This window comes from Corvus cornix, chromosome 6 (assembly GCF_000738735.6).
Source record: "Corvus cornix cornix isolate S_Up_H32 chromosome 6, ASM73873v5, whole genome shotgun sequence".
Classification (NCBI taxonomy): domain Eukaryota; kingdom Metazoa; phylum Chordata; class Aves; order Passeriformes; family Corvidae; genus Corvus; species Corvus cornix.
The window spans coordinates 10,761,281-10,785,560 of record NC_046336.1 but is presented as its reverse complement, the minus strand read 5'-3'; the positions used below and the strand labels follow the sequence as shown (position 1 = coordinate 10,785,560).

At 40.4% G+C, this 24,280-nt stretch overlaps 1 protein-coding gene and 1 long non-coding RNA gene across 3 annotated transcripts in view; one reads left to right on the top strand and one right to left on the bottom strand.

Moving 5' to 3' along the window:
- The window catches only part of SORCS1 (sortilin related VPS10 domain containing receptor 1), a 262,728-nt gene that overhangs the window by 32,756 nt on the left and 205,692 nt on the right, over positions 1–24,280 (bottom strand). For both annotated transcript variants that reach the window (XM_039553807.1, XM_039553808.1), the window contains exons 10-18: positions 23,286–23,432; positions 16,643–16,745; positions 16,091–16,167; positions 14,789–14,880; positions 13,637–13,744; positions 12,559–12,676; positions 10,700–10,830; positions 3,023–3,136; positions 2,053–2,224 (exon numbers count right to left, since the gene is read on the bottom strand). In XM_039553807.1, the coding sequence (XP_039409741.1) occupies positions 2,053–2,224; positions 3,023–3,136; positions 10,700–10,830; positions 12,559–12,676; positions 13,637–13,744; positions 14,789–14,880; positions 16,091–16,167; positions 16,643–16,745; positions 23,286–23,432 (1,062 nt within the window). The remainder of the gene's footprint in view (positions 1–2,052; positions 2,225–3,022; positions 3,137–10,699; positions 10,831–12,558; positions 12,677–13,636; positions 13,745–14,788; positions 14,881–16,090; positions 16,168–16,642; positions 16,746–23,285; positions 23,433–24,280) is intronic.
- On the top strand, positions 20,039–21,842 carry LOC109146401. Its single transcript, XR_002048390.3, has 2 exons — positions 20,039–20,376; positions 20,829–21,842. It is a non-coding gene; the product is annotated as an uncharacterized LOC109146401 (long non-coding RNA).

Here is a 24,280-nt window from a genome sequence, read left to right as displayed (position 1 = left end):
AAACAATCTCCAGAGAACCCCTCTCAACCTCAATTATTCTGTGAAATCAATATCAATTTTATAAAATGTTCTTTTGCTCTTTTGATGGGTTGTTTAACTTTTCTAGTGAGTGGTGTGATTTTTGTTACTGAAACAGTTACATTGGTAAATGGTTTAGTCTATATACACTTTTGCTGCTACAACTACATTTTATTCCCCTATAGCTTGCACATAACTGGGAAAATATTCCTCTTTGTTGAATATTTCTTCTGTTCCAACACCCACACAAAGTCATTGCCAGATTGGGTAAAATTCACCCAAAGGTTTTGTTGGTTGCTCTTTAAGTTGACAAATCTAGGAGCAGGAGGTCAAGATTCATCTAACAGGGAGAGCAATTGGAAAGGCTGGAGGCTGATCAATACTGTTTCAGCCCTCAGAGCGATTCCTAACCTCTTCCTTATCAGATATACTGGAAGAGCTCCCTTTAGATCTCCTCAGAACTGACTCACTCACTCATCAAAACATACATTCTGTACTCCTTGACACCCAGCATGAGAGAGACACCATCTCATACCAGAGAAGGTGTTGCTTCCAGACTCTGGCGAGCACTGAAGCAGAGCTGCCAAAAAAGATCAGAATGAACAAAAAAAGACAGAACAATGCACAGCAGCTCCCTGTATGACACAGTGGTCCGGGTACTCTTACATGATAGCACTCACAGAAGAACGAGCAGGACATTTGTCCTGAGTTTCCCACACTGTGGGTGATTGTCTCTCCCTCTGACTATGGGCATAATTCTTTGATAGTTTTGTGACTGACTATTCAGATTATCCACCTCCTTCTCCCAGTTTGATTTAAAATTTTGCTGAGAATAGAAAGGTGATGCAAAGCATACTTTTTTGACTTTTTTATTTTAGAGCCTTGTTTTGGACCTTTTCCTCTTCATCTTTAAATGCATAAATCTGTAATTTAACAGATAAAATTATATGTTCACGCTGTTATTACAGCATCACAGTAGCAATGTTGTATGACTGTCAGTACCGAAATAAAGTGACCATATTTTGGAGAAAATAAACATTCAGGTCAGAAACTGCTTCAGGTTAGGTATGATTTATCAAATGGTGTTGCCTTTGCAAGTCAGGACACCTGTTTGCAGGGAAAAGCATCACTAACAGAGGTGTAAAAAAAACCCATTCTCTTTCCTCACAGATGACATTTACTATGGAGAGGGTCAGAAGTAATTTCCATGAATACTCTAAAGGGATGTCCATTGTCCTTTGGTGCTAAAGCATACTTGTTTTATGATTTATTGGCCAGTTAGAGAGGAAAAGGGGTAGAAGTTTAAAAAAATCGAATTAGATTAGGCAAAAAGAGAAAACTGCTACTTCGTAAATGTTCCTGTGAGCCTGCAATTGAACACAGATAAAGAAGTGCTGAAAAGAAAAAAGAGGTGAAAAGATTTAAGTATTTTTTACCTATGAATTCAGGAATGGAAGTAGCAGAACAATGAAATACCAAGTTAAGTTACAGATGTAACAAAAACACAGATCAGAGCCTGAATCAGCTTTTGTATTAGCAATAAATTTCAGACTTAGTCCTGCTGAGGACATCTTGAGATTTCACCCACAAATGCCTAAACAATATGTACCAACTTGTGTGATGGGGACCCAGCTGCACATGCAGTATTTGTTATCTTTGGTTTAAAGTCAGTGGAAAATAAATATGGAAATTCAGTTTTGAAAAACAGCAGGAAGCAAAAAGCACAGTTAAAAGTGGGGATCAGAACTTGAACCTGCAGTCTTCAGTTCTCCTGTGAAATTCCCAAATTAAACCAGTTCCCAGTTTTCATCAACTTCTCCCAGATATTACCCTGGGCACCACAATGCTCTGACAGCCCTTTCATCTCCATACATCATCCATTACATTTTAGAGCAAACTCCACCCAGCTACATCCTGGCCCTGACTGACTTGGTATCACCCTGTCTCACTTCATCTCTTTGCAAACTTTGCGAGGCATGAACCACACTCAAATACGCCCATGGGCCTGGGATGCAGTGTAAAAACCGAGCCTACCTCCTCCAGCTGCACCAGGAAGGTGACGTTGTGCCCCTGCTCAGCCGTGAGCCGGCCGTCGGCTGTGATGATGCGGAGGCCCTGGGGGGGCTTGCCCGGGCACTGCTGGGGCTTGGCCGTGTACCTCTCGCGCACTCCGTCCGTGCAGTTGTTGGAAACGACCTTCCGGTACCTGCAAAGGGACGGGGAAATCCGTGCAAGGTGCTGACAAGGAGCACAGCAGGGTTAACTGGGAACAGGTTCCTTTAGGCTAAGGAGATTGTAAGGAAACAAAGATTCCCAAATATATTTCAGCATTTGTCTCAGCCAAGCATTCCTCATGTGCCAAACACACCCGTAGTCCATACTGTTTGTTAATGGCATGTGATAATTTCCTGCATAGAATATCTTGGTGTCATATAAGGTACCATAAATGGCCTAAACCATAAAATCATATGATGTTATGAGTTAAATAACTATAAAGTTATAAATAAATGACATACACATACAGTATGGCATTGTATTCAATTATTACACTGTTAGGCAATGTTTAATAACTTTTCTCCTATGTTCCCCACTTCCCGTTAGTTGTGAGGGAAATGTCTCTAAAGATGTAATCATCAAGAGCTAGAAAAATAAAGAGTTGAAGCAAAAGCAAATTCTGCCCATCTTTCAGTGTACAGACTCTCCAAAACCAGTTTGGGTTGCTTTGTTTGCTTTAATCACTCGCATCATAAATGAAATCTGCCAGTATCTTAACTTAAACTACATCTTCCATGGACTTCCAAGAGAGCCAAAAAACCATCAGCATTCGAGCTAGCTACCCATCTATTACTTCAGTTCACCTATACATCAATTTCATCTCTCTGAACTAATTTATTTTCCAGTGTTTCTGCCTTCAGCCAGCTCTGACACACCTACAGTAGCTGTCATTGGGTTAAATCCATATGGGTGCTAAATATAGCTAAATAAAGCCTGGTAAGCCACTTACCCAGTGCTGTTGAGATAACTCTGTCCAAGGCTGCAGTCTTTTGACAAGGAGGACGGGTTATACCAAAATGCTGGTAAACACTGGCCATTGCTGTGGCGTTCATATCCATAATCACTGTTGTAACATTAAGAGAAACCATCACATAAAACCCCAAAAGAACAAACACAGGTATTAGCTCATGCTCTCTACTATTAATACAAGTTCTGATTTTCCTGCATCTGTTTACTAGGATTTTATTCTCACTGATAGAACAGATTCTTCATTCCACTTCAGCTTTTTCATTTGGGGTGGTTACCTTGCATACATCCCAGCATACAAAAGAAGAACCAGAGCAGGCAGTTTATGAGTATTGCATCAACTGTTCTCTCTCTGTAGACTAACAGTACCTCTCAAGATCAAATCTAGGTTCAAATATAAAAAAAACCCAGAAATCTAAGCTAAGTTAAATCATGACTGTCGCAATCATATCTTAGAAAACTGAAGGGCTAAAAAGCTAATTGCATTTGGAAACTATATCACACAAGATGTAGAGGAAAATTTACAGCCCTGAGAGAGCTCTTGCCTGAAGGCTTTAACAGCGTATTTGGTAATGGGAAAGAAGTCTGTGATCTTCAATTCTCTTTTTGTTTGAAAGAGGAAATGCTACCAAAAATCACATTAGAAACAATGAGTCAAACTTTAATCTTTTGTCACAATTTGAGTTTAGTTATGACTAAGTTTGCTTTGGTTTCACTAAAAAGATTTCAAATTGTTTCTGATTCCAAGTAAACAAAGACTCTATAAAAAATGTTATTATGGGAAGAAAAACCTCCAACAAACAGAAAACCTCTTTAATCAGTATTCCATTCACATGTGGTTTTACTTTCCAGCCGTTGAGTAATGAGGACTACTTGGTTGGATAACCATTCTTGTTCCTTTTACTAAGCCTTCTCCACAGCTCATAATGGAGAAGTAATAGGATGTCATTTCTGAGAACTGCTACACAGAGTCCACCAACTCCATTCCAATATTCCAGTTGCAACAAAACCCTTGATCTGAAAATGGCACTTTTCTGCAAAGCATTTTTTATACTTATTATCTACAGTGTCTTGGTATCAAGTAGCCTGGTTTTCTAAGAAAAGAGGATTAGAGCAGCATTAGTTTATGTGATTAAGGGCTCATATCTGTATATGTATGTAAAAAAGCAGCGAGAAAAAGCAGGAGATGGATGAACTCCCAACAACCTGGTCAGAGTTAGTGGAGCCCCTGCTACAGCTCCTCCCAGGGCTGTCACAACACAGCCATCAGTCCATGGCCAGGGTGAGACCTAACAGATCATCAACAAGAGAGATATTTATAGAAAAATATTAACAACAAGAAGAAGAATGTTTAACTTAATGAAGACTTTTTTCAAGTGTCTTGAAAAAGCATGATGACTTAAAAAAATTTAACTACTCACTAATAAACAATTTTAAGAGGCTTGGTACTGGTCTAAGATATAAGACAAAGAAGAAAAAAAGGAGAAAATATGTTTCAATTTATCTTTTTAAAGTTTTTTGTACTGGTTATCAAGAAAAGACATCGAAAAGAATTCTGTCACCACTTTTTACTTCTGCTTCATTTTCTTCTGAATAAAGAAAAAGTGTTTTGAGGCAATCTTAAATTGGCAAAATTAAAAAGATGACATTAAGCAAAAGAAATTTAATGCTGCATATCACTTGGGAAAACTCCTGAACATCTATTAGGCTGCATGACTGTTCCAAAGGAACATTTTGGCAGCTGTGGTGCTTGGGGTATCTACAACAAGTAATTGAGAACATACTCCAGGAAACAGCAATGAAGTAGATGACCTAAATGGTCTTTTCCTCATTTTTTTTGACTGAATTTTCATCAATCTATTTACTCAGATGGTTGCAACTCACTGTTGCTTAATTGCTTTGGAAGCATCAGCCAGCCAACTCTCCCAGTGCCATGTGCTTCTATAATCATCCTTGTTGGAATAAGAACACTATAGCTGCAGAATACACTCTGTAATGAAGAATAACACCATTCTGATTTGCTTGGAGAAAAGAAATATTTACATACAAGTGGGACTCCTGTACTTTTGTAATTCATTTGTAAACACTCTGCAGCACTGTATTCCTAAGTTATCGTGTGTGACTCTAATTAAAAAGCTGTAACACTGTACACACACAATGTTCTGTAACCAGGTGAAAACAAAACTAATACAGCAAAATCTGTCTCAGAGGGGATCAGTACTCATAGTCAAATTTGATGCAGTAGTCTGGGATTTCTTACTATTCACGTGCCTAGATTCAAGCTACTATTTTGGTTCCTATTCCTACCTGTACATCTGGGCAACCCAAGCTGGACTTAACTAGTTTTGACTGTACTTGGATCATATCTCTCAAAGTCAAGAGAAAGAAATCCTAGGATTTTCCACAGCAGAAATAGTTACAAGCACAGAAGTTTCACAGTGTTGTTTTTTGGGCTTGCAAATCATCTGGCTCATTAAGGCCCTACAGAAATATCATCCCAGTAAATGACATGAATTGCTGCTCCATATCCCTCTACAGATGCAGCAGCCACTCGTTCACCTCCGCAGTCTTGGAATCTAATGAATTCCTTGGCTACAGGCTGCTGCACGCAGAACACTGATGCTGACAACAAATTGCTGCCTACAATTTGGCACAACAGGCTTTGTAGCAATCAACAAGCATCACCATCAATTGGATTGCCATAGCACGAGCCAGTACAGCAAAGTCTGGAGATGGGGAGGGCATCAGCCTCAGCCTGCAATCAGCTCCCCGAGTCATTGCCTGGGAACTGGGAATTGGAATTTGCATATATTGATGATATTTTGTGCCTGCCTGAAAAGAACTCAGGTGACATAGATAATGTATCTCCTAAAAAGGAGTGGAGCTTTTGCCATCAGGGATTGCTTTATCAGTATGAAGCAGCCTATCTTGTGGCTCTCACTGAATATGGTTTTACCCTTTTACTGGTTTAAACTGGAATCCTATTTTTCTTAGTCAAGTAGAACTGCAAGTTCTTTTCTGTAATTAGATACAAATTCATTCTCATTCCAGACGTTTTGTATCTCTGCTCAATGCTCATGATAAATTCCTCTACCTAATGTTATTTTCAGCACAGGTAATAATCAAAGAAAAGAAATCCCTTAAGGAAGTTTGTCATTTGAAAACAGACCTGACAAACATACTGTTTGGAAGAACTGTTAATTCACATGAAATTATTAAAATCCTACTGCTCTAAGATATAGAAATAACCAGTTAATTTGGATGAGTGATTGCCATGTTCATAGCTTCTAAAAATCAAGATATGACTTAGCATGTAACAGAGAAATTCCTTAAGATTACCAGCTTCACTTTAAGGTCAACTGTGCCAGAAGCTGGAAATGCTACTTGTGTTTTTCCATGCTGTGCTTCCCAAACGGTTCAGACACTAAATGGGCTGGAATTAAGCTATCTCTGAAAATAGTCACCTTTTTTCTGCAGCTTCCAAAAGCCCTGGTGGGAAAAAACAACTGGAAAAGTCATGGAAATTACAGCAATGGAAAAGTCTCACTAGCTTTTTATTCACCTAATACCATTGTCTAGTATTTAACCATGATGCAAGTCTAGATTTGTGTTAAAGGGGAGCTGTGCTTGCTCCCCAGTCCTACAGGACCTGATATGGGATTAAACTCGGAGAAGGATGGATTCAGCTACAGTCTGAACTGTGCATTTACAAAGGTGTATGATTATAATTGCATCACAGTATTTGGAGTCGAGCTATACCAGCTTATGTTAATACAGAACCTAAAATCCCCAGAATCTTTCCAATAAATCCATGCCCAGTAGATATCCAGGACCTTAAGATGCAGAGATGAACTGCAGGCTTTGCATAGTGAATCTGCATTTTTCACAAGCACCCAAAATGAATTAAAAATTCATTCTAAATTACTATTTGTTAGCTACCCAAGCCCATAGCAATGAGAAAGCAAAGTTAGTTAACCAAAGGGTGCAAATGTAGGTGTATTTCAGAGCTGGCACCTGCATGATCTGAACTCATGGGTGCTGACACAAAGGCAGCAGAATCTAACCACACTCAGTGTCCGGCCCCTGCCTCCCCGTGGTTTGTCAGAACAGTTTCTCCTGATGCAGGACTCTGATGTTTTAGCATAGGAACTAACCCCAGCAGGCAGGGCTGTAATTTAAGTGCCAGAGATATAAAGAGCCAGCCAGATCCCTGCTGATATAATTTGTGAAATAAATAGACCTGATTCCCAATTTCACTAAGGCTCCTTTGTGCCTCTCTGGCTATCCAAAACCACTAGCACCAGTATCAACAGGTTCATGCTTCTCATGAAGGTGTAAGATATGGGAATACTGATAGAAGAAGCCCTCTATTAATGACAGTGGGTTCAGAGGGAGGACTGACAGTGAGACACTTTACTCAGAGCTCCTATTAAAGGGCCTGGGAGACAGGTGCCTGAAGGATGACCACCACCGAGGGTTTCCATCTGTGTCTAGGAGGTGTTTCTGCTGAAGAGATATCGCTGTAATAATGCTCAGACGGCAGGGAGGAACACAATGTGAGGAAAGCGGGTAAATTAATGCTTTAATAACACCCAAGTAACGGTGCCATCCATTTACCCAAATCAATTAAATGAAGGAGGAGATTCTCGTTTCTAGGCCGTTGCTAGGACAGATTTGCCGAGGGCGCTTGTGCATCCCGAATCCCCCATTCCTGAAGCGCTATTGCCCTCTGGCTGCCAGCCCCACTCCCTGCACAGAGAGCCGGCACCTGCTCCCAGCCCTTCCCGGCCCCTTTGCCTGCCGGCCCGGGATAAAAGGGGTCTGCTGGCAGAAGAGGCCCGGTTCCACGGCTGGAAAAGCTCCAGTCACTTCTAATGTCACTCAGTTTTGTTGCTGCGTGAAACAATAAACAAACGTGCCCTTTTCCTTGAGAAAGGATTACCAACGGGCTGCACACAGATTTGAAATGAATCTGGAGTTCTGTGATATCACAAGGAGAAAAGAACATTAGAAAATCTTTATGTCTTTTATAACTGGTATTTTTCCTCTGAACTGATAAAAAAAGACTTTCAGGATTAACAGCAGTAATACTTTTTCTCACTTTACCTGACCACAGAGACACAATTTTTTACTCCAATCTCTGACAAGCTTAGGTCACAAAATTTTCTGCATACAAACTTATTGTTTAAACAGCAAAGACAGCACAATGGCAGGGATGGTTGTTGTCTTCTCTGTATACATGTCTGGGTCCTGTAACCACTGATGTTAATATAAAAAGCTGCCCAATTTATTTCAAGATTGAAAAATCAAGTGTTGGCAGCTAAGGGACTTCTCTGTGTCTGGGGGATTCATGTCCCCTTTAATCTCCTTCAGTTAAGAGCCCTGCCCAGCAAAAAAGAAAAAAAGAAAATTTAAAAAAAAGGAAATAGACTATTCAAAAGTACTGAAATGCCATGAGTGAGGATGATGAAAGTGCTTTCTTCTTCCCGAAAAGGAAAGACCGCCACAGAGGATATCCTTCCATAGCAAGAATTAATTCCCTAATTTTCCTGCAATCCTCCCCCCAACTTCTGCAGGGTAGATTGGCAGTGAAGCCTCATGCAGAGCTCAACAAGACAGGCACTGAAAGTTACAGTGGTGCAGCAAGCAGCTTTGCCTTTCTTAGCAGACAGAATTGCTTTTTTTCTTGCCCCTTTCTTTTCTCCTTTTCTGTCCTTCTTTGGCAGATCTATGTAAAATTATGCTCCTGATGAGTATTGTTGGTAAATGTTTCTGAACTGGATGCTTAAAGGAATATTTCAGGTTTTTTTCATCAGATGCAGTAGGGAAGGAAGCTGAAATGGATAAAGTAGAAATTCAGGTCTGAGGACTGTAGGAATAACTTGAGCTCAGGGAGAACTGGAGTGAAGAACGACAGTCTGTTCTAAAGTAAAACTGATTCCTTGAGAAGGAGAAAGGTCCTTCTTGGTCAAAAAGGACCTAATTCTGCCTCTTCCAACAGATTTGAGGTGTCTTGTTCGTGCATGTGAACTGTGAGCGCCTGTTGTACATCCCCAATCATCCAAGCTTTCTCTTACATTGTCCCACAGCCCAGCAGAGCTTTTGGACAAAGTTTCCTTGAGGTGAACATTAAAGAAATAAAAGCATGTTTTCCCCCAGCAAATGTCACTGTGGTACTTTTTTTCTGTACCTAGCAACAAAGTTTTGTAGCAGCAAGCCACACAGTCAATTTTAATAAATAAATATATTAATTCTCAGAGAGAAGTTCTGGAAGGAAAGCGTATTTTTATCAAAAATTTCAGGTTTGTGTGTCCCTTACGAGTGCCAGAGATTTAAACACTAATGGACTGACTGTGAGTCAATTGCATCAACTATTTTTATAAGGCCAGGAGGTTGGCTCAGCATTGTACTGCCTGCCCTATAAGAGGGTCAAAATCTTCAGGGAATTTCCTTGCTTTAATGATGGTTTGGGGTTTTTGGTTTGGCTGTTATCTTTTTGACATTACCAGAGAAATGTTAAATGATTGACATCCAGGACCTTTGAACACCTAAATGATGAACTATACACAGATCTTCTCCCTAGAAAAGAACTAAATGGAAAATGGGGAAACCATCAAGAAACCACATTGACAGAATCTGTGCCAAAATATGTCCATAATTGTTATTGTTTGGAGCAAGAGGATTGACTTTTTTTGACACAATATAAAAGCCTCCTGCAATTCTGTGATTTTATGTAGAAAAAATAGTCTATATTTATGGAGGAGTGAGAAGGGAAACACTATACATTTCCATACGAAATATTGATGAGATCAATCTTTTCAGGATTCATGTAGCAGATTCTGGGTTTAATTAGTAACATGACATAGATCTGGGTGGGTGAGGCACAAAGGGAGTTTATTGGCACTGCCAAAGAGCCAACATTTCTCTCATCCAAGATACTCAGGAACTTGCAGACTTGGAGGAAAAAAAGTAAGAAAGAGATTTCAATAATGTGGTTCCCTGCCTTTTTTGTGCAAATTTCTCTGAGTCAGCAGTAATATTGAAATTAAACCAGCAGCTGAAGATTTTATCACACCATGCATAACTCACCCATGGACTCTATTTCCCATAGCAAGCATCACAGAAGAAAAGGCTTCAGGAGATTAACTCAAATCATGAAAGCAATGTCTGCTGGATACTGTCAAACATGATGGTCCAGATGCAACAAATGACCCTGGAATTTCCTAGATTCTTGACTGCCAGAAGCTGAAGGCATACTTTGCAGATACATATATTTACTTTTACTCATATATACATATGTGTCTATGTGTTAAGAATTTATTTTATATTTTACACAATGCTGTTACATGTCTAAAGACTGTTTTCAGCCACTCCTGGTCATTGCTAAGGTTAGATGTGCTAATTGACCTGTTATCTTACTGGTGCACAGAGCTGAGATGCGACCTGGAAAATGGTCAGCTCAGCATCAATTTCGTGGGAACTTCAGGAGATTACAGATACCTATTCCACCTCTCCTTCCTTTAACATACCTGCACTATCAGGGAGCAGCCAATTTGATACCTACATGATTATTAATTTCTACTCTCTGCAAGCTTACAGCCTCTCTAAGGATCTCTGTGCTGCTTTGTGAGGGCACCCAGCCCTTCTGCCCACTGCTCACCAGTCAAAGTCTGCCTCTGTGCACACGCACGGCTCCGAGGTCATAGCCCCAGCATATTTCCCTTGCATGCATTTCTTCTCTGACTTGCGCTTCCTGTAGATCCTTTTTGCTCCCATAATGCAGGCTTCTCCCTGGAAACAAAACCAGAAATATTTCTTTGACGCCCACCAGGCTATTTGTGTCACCCACTTTTTCCAAGCCTGTGCAACAGGACGTGTTACTCAAGGGAAGAGGATGGGAAGCCAAATGCCATCTCAGTACACTGGAGTTAATTAGCTCTAACTGAAACTAAATCAACTTTTCCAATACACACTAAGAAATTACCTGAGATTACTTATATATGTTATTCAGTTCTGAATTCGTTCCAAAGCCAATAAATATTTGATACAGGCCCATTTCACAGCAACTGAGAACATGGTCGGATTCCTCTGCAGTCTAAGGCATAGAGCAGGTTTATTTCTTTGGCCTGACCTCTCCAGGAATACTTTCATTCAGTAGAAACTAGTAATGTGTGTTTATGTAAATACTTTCCATGGACGAGTTCGGTTTTACGGGGGTTTACTTGTTATGCAGATGCTAAAACTTCCTATCTTCAACACCCTGCTTAATATTTCTATCTAGGGAACAAGGCTCAGCCTTGCAATCTCAGTGGAAAGGAATTCAAAAGGCAAGAGTACACAGCAGCTTTCCTATAAATAGTTCTGCAAGCTCCAAAGCCAGCATCCTCAAAGAAATACTGCAAAATCCTTGGTATTTTTGCTTATTCAAGCACAAGAAAGCAAAGATCAAAATACAGTGGAGTCTCGCTTATTTCCTTTTATGCTGTTAAAATCGTTGTGGAAAATTTTTTCATGGCTTTGATTTGATGATTTGATGGCATGAAACAGAAGGGCCTGAATAGCAACTAGTATAAAATGCTATGCTTCCTTGAATTTCAAGGAAGCTGTACTGATTTTCAGCATCTAAAGATCTAAGTAATAACTGATATTTTTAGTGTAAAGTTGTGCCTTGTGTGAGCAGCTAGTCTGAGTCAAGCTACTTTCATTTCATATTCATTATTAAATTCTTGCCCAGCAAGATATATACAGAAAGACAACCTTTGACGATATAAATGTGTGCTTTGCTCTAGACTTCAGTGGAACCTGTGGTGTTTATATAACCACAGAATTTGGGCCATATTTTATTCTAACCTGATGAAACACAGGCTGTTGTGTCAAACTTGGCAGAGCTGGGAAGGTGCCCCGAGGCAGATGCAGGCACTGTGCAGAGCACCTCACCTTGCTAGGCAAGAATTCCATGGTTCAGAGAGGGATGGAGCAGCTGCATCCAGGATGAACAGGGCAGGGCATGGGGGCCAATAAACTGGGGAAGAAAAGTGCCCAACTCCCTTGGCAGGGACAAGAACAGGGATGAAACCAAGTGAGCAAGGAATGAGGCTAATAGGGCCAACAACTGGAGAAACAAATGTGAAACAACTAGAATGGTCTTAAGACCCTGACTCTGAGGACACAGAAGGATGGAGGAGAGAAAGGAGGAAAGGATGGGGAAGTAGGATGTAAGAGTGAAGGGGTTCAGGCCTCAGGGGCAGTTCTGCTGCTGCTGTTGCTGTATTGTTCAAGTCTGTGTAAGTCTGAAGTAATTGCCTGTGTTCAGGATGATACCCAAAAGACAGCTGTTCATCCTTCAGGGATCACAGAGCCTCAATCTGAGGCCAACACACTGATGTAACAGAACAGACCCACCCAGTGAGGGATGACCTGACATACCAAACTGTTAGGAAAGGATATTGGATCATGCTGATCTTGAACTGTAGGATCATTAGCTACTTCAGGTCAGATCCCAGCCTCCTTGCTTCTCACCTGGCTATGGAGTTGCCAAGGCCTGTAGTCCTCTTCTGCACATCTCCGATCAAAAATGGACTTGTAGTCGACTTTCACTAGCTGCCACTCTGAGCGGTGGCTGAAATGTCCAAACACACTACAGAATGCAGCAGGAAGAACATACAGTAAAAGGAAGTCTGGTAGTTACAGAGGTACAGTCACCACAATTTCCAACAGAGATCGATTGCTTTAGGAGTGACAGTCCTACTCATTTTCACTGGACTGACAAAGTGAAAGTGAAACTTAGCCTGCTAAACATCTATAACCCTATTAGAAACTGTGGAATTGTATGTAGCTTTTATTCTGTTCACTAAGACCCTCCCACTTATGACAATATCCAAAATTACTCAACTCAAAGAGAAGAATCAAGAGAAGACTTGATGTGGGGCTGGAGGCAGTAATACCTTCAAGAGTTTTGTCTCAGTTGTAAGCTTTGGGAATCCCTTCCATGCAAATTAAAATCAGAACCTGAAGGAACATTCTTCATACATCTTTATTAGCTCAGGGTAGTTTCCAAGCCATATATTCTTCTTATTACAGGTCAGTCAGAAATTGAATTTACCTCCTGTTTTTACAAATCCAATCTCAGATAAAATATCACAGTTTCTGGCATGATGAGTCCAGATTTATGCATCATGCAGAACTCAGCATAACACATTGAAACTAAACATAATTTTTCATGAGTCAGCCTCCAGGCAACATTTTGTCATTCATTTTTACAAAAGAATGTCTCACTTATCTGTGCCTCATTATAAAAAAAAAGAATGCAGCAGCAAAAATACAGGTATAAAAATACCTTACCATTTTTCTTTCAAATATTAATCTGTCAAGAGTAACTCTGCTTTATATCACATTCAATTTGAGGAGTGAGGTTTCATGCTGATAAGCTAAGTGATAATGTGTTTGCAGCTTGCAAGGAACCATGCTGCTAATCCCTCAATCATATCACAAACAAACTGATGATTTAGCAACAGAAGACTCCACACTCTTGGCTTCAGTTTGGTCCCCAACCAGAAATGGTTCCCCTCAACAGCATCATTATGGCATGCTCACTTACGTCATGATGAGGGTTTCCTCTCCAGGCTCCCCTAAAACTCCATCTACAAACAGTGGGAGGGATGTGAAACTGTACTTGCTCCAAGATCTCCCTTCATCAAAACTTAACCTAGAGGAGAAAGCAGAATTGGTGTTTTCTTTCCTTACTCTCCTATTTTACTCAAGGGGACTCTCTAGTCCACTGCAGCTGCTATGGAGAAGTGAAAAACAGCTTCTCTTTTTGGATTCTGATTTTTTAGTGCTTTAAATAAGTATTTTTTGGGGAAGCATCATAAATCAGAGCATTGATCAAGCTTGTCTGGCATCATACCACTAACTCATGGCCAATATTTAAGTGGTAGAAACTAGAAGTTATGGTTGAAGATTGATGCTCAAAGGGCAAAATGTAGCCTAAGGATAAGATTTTTTTTAAATAAACAAGTGATTTTGAACTTCTTGTTTTTGAGTACCCAATATAAAACACTTTAAGGAAGTTAGTTTTCTGGAGCACAACAGTCTCTTCAGACCAGCAGTCCTCCCTGTGGCGAGTGTAAGTGAAAGCCTGGAACCACTCATCATTTCTTAAGACTTGTGTCTGGGTGTTTCAGATTCTGATATGACACTGACTGTGGTGGAAGTAAGTAACACAAAACAGCACAAAGCTCTACTCTGCCTCCTCACTCAAGAGTGCTAACTGGTGAGGACACTTTTGCATTATCAGTTACAATAACCCTGAACCTATTCAACAAAATTCTGGTTCATAAGTGCTGCCTGCTGCATAGAAGGCAAGTTCATGAATAATTTTGAAAATTTAGACTACTTTGGCAACTTAATGAGAGACAAAGGCATAAACCATATATATATATATTTTTTTTTTTTTTTTTTTTTTTTTTTTTTTTGTAATAAACAATCAAATTCAAAAAGCCAAGCTGTGGTAAACCAGGAGTGTTGGGAGTGTTGTAGAATTACACTGATGGTATCTTAGATCTGGCCCAAGCCAAGATTATGTAAACTGTAATTTCCAGGATTTCTTAGCTTTATCTGACTTAATGTTTGCCAGTATCTTAACTAACGCTTTCTAGATTATATCTGCAGAAGACTGGATGCATACTAACTGCCTGCTTCCTGCCTGAAAAGAAGGACAGCAGACATTTAGCACAGATGGAGTCATTACCAGAGGTGTCTGATGGGAAGAGATGTGTGTTTCATGGCCACAAGTACTCCACCTTGATCCAGGTACAGAACACTGTGCTCTTCCTCAAAGATCTGGAAAAAAATATGTGTTTATTTAAACCTATTAACCTTAGTATCCAGAAAATGTAATAGCTCTTTGAGTAGGATCATGACAGAGGACAGTTATGTGCTAAGAAAATTATAAAGTAGAAGAAATTATAGTTGCTGGACTTGGTTTTTTATTGTTTGGGGTTTTTTTCCCCCAGTTTTTCCAGGTTTATGGAAGATTCATTCTTCGCTTGCTTGACAAAAAGTTAGAAATATGACTTTTTTGCAAGGATCAACAATTTCTCTCCTTTCGATGACAAATTTTTGTTTAAAGAAGAATTTCATGTGTTTGCACATGTCTGGCCCTAGCTCAAATAATTGATTTAGACAGAAAAATGAGGCTAGTCAAACATTGCAAAATAATTAGATTCTTGGATTATCAAATACTGGAAAAGATTTTCTCTCCCTATATCTTTTTTGTATTAACTTTCTGCAAACATCTGCTCTCCAGTCTATACAGCAGCATTTGTTAGTCTGAGAAAGTTACTCATTCTCTCCATGACTTGATATCCCATTCAGAAAATAGGAATAACAGAATTTCCTGATCTGAGGATAAACACATTAGAGGGTATTTCGTAACAGGTGAGACTCCACTAAATATTAGGAACTAGATATAACTTCATTATCCAGTCTCTTTCCACAATTAATGGAGAGTTAGGTAGCTTTGGAACAAGGGGAACTGAATTTTGTCTTTTCCTGCATTAGCTTGAGAGCAAGGCACAATAATCCATTTATACGGACAACGAATTTAGGACAACTCAGCTTAGGTGAAATGGGTCCCACATGGAGTGACAAAAATTAGACCAGTGCAACTGCTGATTTTTGGGTAAGTATAGTCATGGACGAAGAGAAAAATGGTTTGGTTGGCACAAGGGATGTACAACAGTAAAAGGTAACACTTTCTCTCCCCTTATTATTCATAATTTATTCTGTTCTCTTTGCTATGGGGTTAAACCAAAGTCCAACTCTGAGTAGAATAATAAAAATAATTTTCTGTTATATGAAGTCTAACTACATATTTAGTCTTTTTCTTTGAACATCTCTGTACCTTTGAGAAGGGAAGTTTACTCTTTCGTAAAGATTTGCAAAAAGCTACCCTGAACCAAATGAAACAAAAATTAAGTGACAGATTGAATCTACTTTTATGACATTTCCTATGATTAATATTTAAACCAGGTGATTCTGTGTCATTTACCTGCCTCCAAGTGTTCCCAGCATCAGAAGTAACAAACATGCTGATGTCACTGTCTGATAGTTCAGTGCCTATATTACCTGTAAGGTGAGCACTGGTTAGTGAAGGAACCCTCTCAGATACAGCAGAATGAGCAAATCAGGGGAGTAAATCTATTTATTTATTTTGCAATTGCAGAACTTCTGGGTTTGGGAGGAAAATGAGAGGGAAGGGAAGAGGGAAGGGGGAAGAGGGAAGGTATTCAGTTTGATGAAATTTATATAAAAGACCCAATACATGCAACTCTACACACCTCCATATGCAGAGGAGATGCCCTGATTTGGTCTTATGCTCACGGGAGTAGAGGGCTAGACATGATCTCCTCAGTCTTGAAAGGCCAGGTTCCATAAAAAGCATATGACAAGCTGAAGTCCCATAAGGAGTTTCATTTGACAGCCTGCCTCCTTTCCTAATACTGGTGGTGTGACACACCACAGCCACCCAACATCCTCCACAAACTCCAGAGTTTGTCCAGGTTTGCACATCATACCCAGGCAATTTTGAAATGTTTCATACCTGAAGCTACAATGATACTGGGGGCAGTGTCTCGGCTGGCGATGTTTCCTGAGGTATAGGGGTTGTCTGAGACCTTCAAGTGAAGATGAAGGGAGCAATAGGGCTATGGAGAAAGGGGAAATAAAAGTAAAAAGCAGATACCACAATGTATGCTCCTATTTCTACAGGCTTAGAAACACAACAGTGTCTTTCTGTATTTCTTCCTAACCATTGCATTCAGTCACCCTTAGAAAGGCACAGCCACTTTGCTATAATTTTCTGACACAACCCATTCCCAGTGGGAAACTTATCCACTAGGCTGAAACCCTCTCCCAAGGACAAGACCTTTGAGGCCATAGCTCAAAGGAGGGGACCAGGCTTGCACAGGCAGGTGATGGTAAGGAGCCACCCAACTCTCCTGGCTCCTACTCTTTGAGAAGCAATCATGGATGCAGATATGAAATGACTCTCTGAGCAGCACTGCCCAAACTATCTCTGAAACATGAATCAGTATAACCCCACTGGTGTGGTGCTGAATCACCTCTAATTAGCCAAGAAAATACAACTTATTTCGTACCATTTCTTAACTCTTTTTGACATATAACTGTTCTGAAATGCACTGCAATAAATACAAAGAAGTACCACAACTGGGAAGTGTTAGTTTCAAGTTTAAAGCAAAGCTTCATTGCCCATCTGGATGTGACCTTTAAGATTTCAATACAAATACATCCATGGAAACCTCACCTATTTGCTATTGACTTTGTATGCTGGGTACTCAGGTACGAGTGGTACAGAATAAATCAGCTGAGCATGAGGGTGAGACAGGCAGATTTTCAAAGCTGCCATTACAATTCCCTCCAAATCTGTAATGTGATAATTTCTGAAAATTTCTGAATGCTATTTCCTTCACTAGGGTTTCATTTCCAGCATTTTTTTATCTTTTAAACCTCATGAAGAGCCCTTAATGAAACATGCTAAAAGAAGAGCGGGGAAGAATACTGGCAAGAAAACATGAAGAAAACTGATCCAATCGAGGTGGATATCATACAGGAACAGAACTGGGGCAAAGCCCATGCTTCAGCTTGCCCAGCTCTGTAAGAGAAAGAGGGGCTGCGCAGAGGGACCTTCAGGCTCAAAGGAGGCAGGTTTTCCTGAATAATACCAGTTGCCTAAAGGCTAGATCTGCAGCCCCAAGAGTCTGGCAGGCTTCCTCTGCAGGAGACCTAGTCCCATAGGTCACTGGAGGAAGACCACTTATCCATCCTGTCTCAAAGTAGGTGAATATGACTGAAATGAGAATTGCCCTGCGGAGAATGGCAGGGTTCTTTTGGCAAAGGCAAATGAGGGTGGTGAGGAGAGATGGGAGCTCTCACTTATGTGAGCCAGGAAAAGGGGACGTGGGCTGTGCAGCTGGGAACCTGAGCTGCCAAGTGGAATGTACTGAGCAGCCTAACTCCAAGTGACAGCCTTGCGAGGGCAGCCGCTGGAGCAGCCCAGGGCGCCGGAGGGAGTGGAAAACAAATTGAGCTGACATGAATGCAGGAAGTGGAAAAGCACTGCAAGAGCATGAACTCTTTCCTTTTACATTTTGATAGGTTGTGAGAAGACTAAATAGAAAACATATTTTTAAAACTAACATGCTCCAAGCCCACTTCAGCATTTTGAAGACAGAACCTCATGGCAACTCAGCCAATTCCCAACTCAGATGAGACCTTGTTAAGATTCAATCTTTGTGCTACCAGAGATTTCCTTTCAAATTTATCTCATTTCACAGATATAGTATATAGAAATGGAATGTATCTCTCAAATATTAAAAGCCAGGCCATCTGTCTAACCAGACAGATGGCCTTTTTAGTGGCATGACTTCTTACTGGTTGGAGTGCAGTACTGGTTGAAGTCTCTAGTGACAACTGGGTGTGGTGTGAAAACCAACCTTTCCTCTCCTAGCCAAACACCTGAAGTTACTGCCCATGGCCATCCCTGACTGTGTTAGCATTCTCTTCCTCATCCCTGATGTACACCTTCTCCATCTCTGTCCTTATGGTTTATCAACAGATATTTTTCCAGCTGTTTTGTGTGCTTTTGTGTTCCTCATCTAGCTCCCACAGCTGAATTCACATACAGACATCTCACTGGTTTTCAGAATTTTCATCAATTGTCTCTCTCCTTTTTGTTATTACCAACAGGCTACTAAAATCATTATTATCACCAGAATAATGGTTTCCTCTCACTGCCTAGTTCCCAGCCGTGCCAACTGCTGCACAGCCACCAAGGGAAAGGCAGCCACAGCATGCAACATTTAGACCCTAGACAGAAGATAAAGCATAGGTGACACAGGCCACTGCTCTGCTCACTGCCACCGTTTTTATAATTATACTGGATTTCATTACCTGCTTCCTAACATTTTCAAGCCAGCACTCTTATGCTTCCCTCTCAGGAAGCTCATGAGTCCTTAGTAAAATTTCTCATAAAGATTCACAAACCCACTTTTAACCGTTCTGCAAAGCCTGCCTGAACTGTCTCCAATGGCATGACACATTACAAACCAGTATTAGTGGCTGTTTCTCATCAGAAGTGGGAGAAAATACACAAGGAAAGTAACACAAGGATGATGCTGGTCATTCACAAACCTAGGGGTAGTCACAGTATTTGCTCACCTGCAACAGCAAGGAGCAATGAAAAGAGAAGAACACTTCCAAGAGAGATATTCAAAACACCTCACTTAGATGCCTAAAATACTCTGTAGACGATAGCACAAATGAGGAGAGGGTCTTTGTCCTGAGATCTTTATAAATTCATATGGAAAAGACAAACAAAATGTGGGAGGGAATAAACAGATGTCTGGGGAAGCGAGGCACAGAGAAAATAAATGACTTGCCCAAGGTCACATAGGACGTTGGAGATGGGTCCAAAAATTGAATCAAGATTCTCCTGAGATTCAGCTCTGTGTTTGAACCACAAGTCCATCCTTGAAAGCTAATTGATTAACTCTCCCAGGCAGATGCTTATTTCTTGCCAGACAGAACTACTCCTCAGTTAACCACTTCACAACACATGCTAAGTATCAAACTAAACCAGCATCTTTGGGATAAAATACCTTGGCAGCTATTTCATGAAGATTAAGTGCACTCATCTTAGGAAACAGGTGATATAGACAAGAAAAACAAAACCCTGGGATTAGATGGAATTTCACTGCTTTCCTCCCTCCTCATTATTTAGAGCTGTCTCACAGAAAATGCAAAGGAATTCTGACTCCCTATGAAAAACCACCTTGAGAGTACTGTCAGTAGAGGGATGGTTCTGTCTGGCTCTCCTTGTGCTTCAACCTGATTCCTTCTTAACCTCCTTAGCCAACAACTTAGCTGCTGTGTACTTATTTCTATTTTAATTCTCACTTAGTTGAGGCTTAAAGACCAGATTCACAGAGGACACAGCACCGCACTCGCAGGCTGGGGACTGTACTGTCACTCTGGGAAATGGCAGATCCCATTTTGCCAATGAGCTGGAACACATGTCATTGCTGAGTCCTGAGCTATTGCTGGAGACAATTATGCTGAAAACCAGCAGTGGGAAGGCATTAGTATCTGCCATGGAGCAAGGATGGGAGCTAAACTACATGTATAATGGACTATGAAGAATTCACTTATCTATGCCATAAGGAAAAGCAGGATTGTGTCAGGAACATTTATGTCTAGAAGGAAAAGGAGCAATTGACATCAGGAGGTAAAACTGGCAATGCAGGGGTGGCTAAAGAGGTGAGTGGAGTTTGTGAAGTGTTTAAATGCTAAGCTATGTCATACTGACAAGGAACAGAATTGCCTCAGAGCAGAGGAAAATTCCTTTTCTCTGCATTTTCCCTCGGCAGAAAACCTTTATGTATCCCTGACTTATTTCCAGGAATGTACACTTATAGTGCTTTTGCTTCAAAAATTTCTCTCCCTCCCACTCCCAGCTTCTGGGGTTTATTCTCTATAATTTCTAGAATTCTTTGATTCCATATTCTGCCTTCATCTTCCCCACTATTAAGCGTGAACCTCAGATGGGATTTTTAAATAGCTTGTCTCTTGCAGAATTGCTATTTTGCTTTGTAATTTGGTACCTTTTCTGTACTTCTATCCCTCCTTTTCTATGGCAGGCAGACTGCCTGTTCCTGTAAAAACCTAACAAGTTTCTTTAGTTCAGATTCCAGCTATTTGCTTTCTTTCAGATTTGCAAGTTGACCACCTGAGACTCTACATGCTCAGCTGAGGTTTCCTGTTCCTCTGCCATTCCAGAAGCTTGTGAAAACCTAAACATAGAGGACTGCTCAGACAATGAAAGAGGCCTCTTGCCTGTTTTACCCAATGTTAGGGGAAGAGAAAAAATAAACATGGCTAAATATTCCTCAGGCCTTATCACAGGGAAGGGCTGATAAATTACTTTCCATTCTCCTGAAAGGACAAAGACTGAGATACAAAGTTAAAGTCCATTGAGGATTTGTCCCTTAGCACCCTCAAATCACAGAAAAATTCCTACACTTCAGCCCAAGTCACAGAGCACTTAAAAAGTGTAAACAGCTTGACAAGCCTCCACCAAACTTGCACAGGTGGAAGTAATTCTCAGAGCAAGTACATGGTTGCATAGAGAGCAAAATAAAAATGAACTCATGTTTAAATAGTGGTTTATGCACAGTGGAGCTCCAAGGATGTAAACGCGATCCACAGAGAACCATGAGCTTCTCTGGGTCAGTTCTCACTGTGTCCCTACAAGCACCCATGATTCTGCTCCTGCTCTTGACCCTTTGTCTAGCTTGTTCAAATTTACCAACCTCAAGGGAATTCCAGCTTATTTAGGCACATCTGGTCTAATTTTAAATGAAGTTTATTGTGTTCTCTAGTGCCCATGGGTATAGTACCAGATACGGTATGGATGGGAAGGCTTAAGGGAGCCATAACTCTCTCTCCATAAGAACTGTCCATTTCTGTCTCATACACAGATGTAGGACCACTTCCATTATATAATGGGCACCTATAGTGGCAGGCAAAGCCTTGTATACAAAATAACCAATTCCTTCAAACAACTGTTCTGTAAGAGCCACACAGAGCAGTATCTCTGGCTCACTTATAACCAGAATGGCAAGTTAGACTTTGCATGATCAATGTACCAAAATACCAGGAAAGACCTCTCAGAACTCTAACTTCAAATTTATGGAACAAGAATAAAGTCTACTTTTATTATTTTACTTGCCTATGTGTTTTGTTCTTCTGCTTTGCCAGCCCCCTAGAATATTATACTGTCATATCATATTGAAGAAACCTTGAGTTTCTGATAAAATTGGTTATAATTTGAGAAGGTCAGGATGTCATTTTTTTACTGAATATGTTCACTTGAGTTAAAACTAGATTATACAATCTATTTGAAACACAAAGGCTTCTTTACGCAGTCCCTTCCAAAGAACTGAATTCTTTTATGCCTGCAAAGTTTTTTGCATGTCATCTTTTTTGGTTTTCACCTCATAGAAACATCTGATTAAGAATTCACTTAGTTACAATTTTTAAAAATTTGAAAGAAGAAAACAAACCCAAACAAATTTAGTCATGATCTGAAATAACTCTTCAGACTTACTGCCCAGTCTTCCCTATTTAGTTTTTCCAACCTGGACAGAAAATGAAGGGCTTGCATTTTGGCTCAACCAAAAAATCAATTATTTGAACAGCTTCAAATATTTCTTCTTTGCTCTTGCAATAGTGCATGACATTCAGTTAAGATATTAGTGTAGCATTCAGCTGCAAAATATAATGCTGATTCAGATTCTAATGCCTCAAAACGAGATTTTTTTTTTTTTAAGATGGAAAACTACATGCAAGTACAGGACAGCAGCAGGAAGAGTAGTTTAAATAGATTCTGCCTGGAACCGTATTAGAATTAGTATAATATGAAAGCTATTGAGAATCCCAAATACAGGGGTTCTGAGTATTATCCCACTACTGTGTATAGATTGTATCAGCTGAAAAATACGTCAAGATCAGTTTAAGCTTTCTAAGTTGATAGAGGTCTGCAATTCTATTCACATTGCTTATATTTCACTTTCCCCCTTGGAAAGTGCTTGCATATAATGATGATTAAAGACTTAGCTATATGTGGATCTATATCAGTAAGTACAGAGATAGATACAATTTACACCAACACAAAGCTGTACATATATTTGGATGAATGTGTCGATTCTCACTTCTGAGCTCTAAGAGAAAATGATGAATGTTAATAAATATTAATGCCAACAGAGCAGCCTGAAAGAAATCCAAGCTCTCTTTTCCTTTGAGCCTGTTTCCAGTTACTGGGTCCCTCAGAGTTCTGAGCTACGGCAGCTCTCGCCTCCCATCTAGTGTCCAGAGAACTGACTGCCAGACATAGCACCCAGCTTCCCCTGCTCTTCCAGGGGACACAGCACTTCTGCAGAAGGCAGCTGATCCAGGATGCTTACTTTTGTTCCAGAAATTAAATTAAATTAAGCTAAATTACAATGCCAGCTCTTGCAATAACCCCTGGCAGCCCAAGCCTGAAGTACTGCACTCCATGAGATACACTTCATGTAGAGAGGAGCTGCCCTCTCTTTCTTGTGCTACCCAGTAGAAAAAGATTGTTTTGGGGTATTACCACTCCCCAAATTCCCCCCTCAGGTACTTACTAGGAGACAGTGAATGGGATTTCCTCTCAGATCTGTGTGCGGAGCCTGCAACAAACTCCAGTCTCTCCCTTTATTGTAGGTGATGAAAGTTTTCACTTGGTTGTCAATCTTCTTGTTAGCCAAGAACATTCCCTTTATCCCTGCTACCTAGGAAAAATTGACATGGCTGAAAAATAGATCAAGTCCATGCAGGTTCTGTGCATGTCCCTTTTTCTCTGTCAAACCCACCAGGGCTCTGGTGGCTGTGTCAGTGTAGTCGGTGTCAGGGCCAGAACTGCCAATGTACATCAAAGGAAGGCAAGTTGGGGTGCTGGGAAAAAGACAAAGCCATCACAGGTGCAAAGGTGACAAACGGGAAAGAAATCTTGTAATTCAGAATCATCAAGGGAACATGGCAAGATGTCAACAGCATTATCTGTAAAGTGACAACCTCTCAACTGTGTAGGCATCCTTCCCCCTGAAAGATGAAACATGTACAGGCAATTATTTTTCTCTTGCACAGCAGCAGCAGGAAACAGCAGCAATTCTAGCTTTGCAAAGAAAACAAACAGCAACACACACATAAACTTGCAGTTTCTATTCTCATCCAGCTTTCTTCAGACATGTCATCTAAGGACCTCAATGTGTTTCATAATTATCAGTGTTTCAACAGGATAACTTGGGGGACAGACGTATTTTTATTACGGTTTTGTATTTTGAGGAAACCAAAGCACTGGTGACTCAAGCAAGGCCATACAGAATGCTAGTTACAGAGCTGGCAATGAGATCCACATCCTTTTACTTTTTCCTGGTGTTTTACCCAACAGTTTAAATCCACAGACCTGCAGGAGGATTTTGCAAAGACATGACGCTAACAGATTCACACTGGAACCAAGCCTAAAAGTATCTTAGTGAGGAGAAAAAAAAAGTCAACCTCAAACCACAACTCACACTGCAGAATGTTCCCATCTTCTCAGCACACCGAAAATCAATAGCCCAATAGCTGCTGCAGCTTG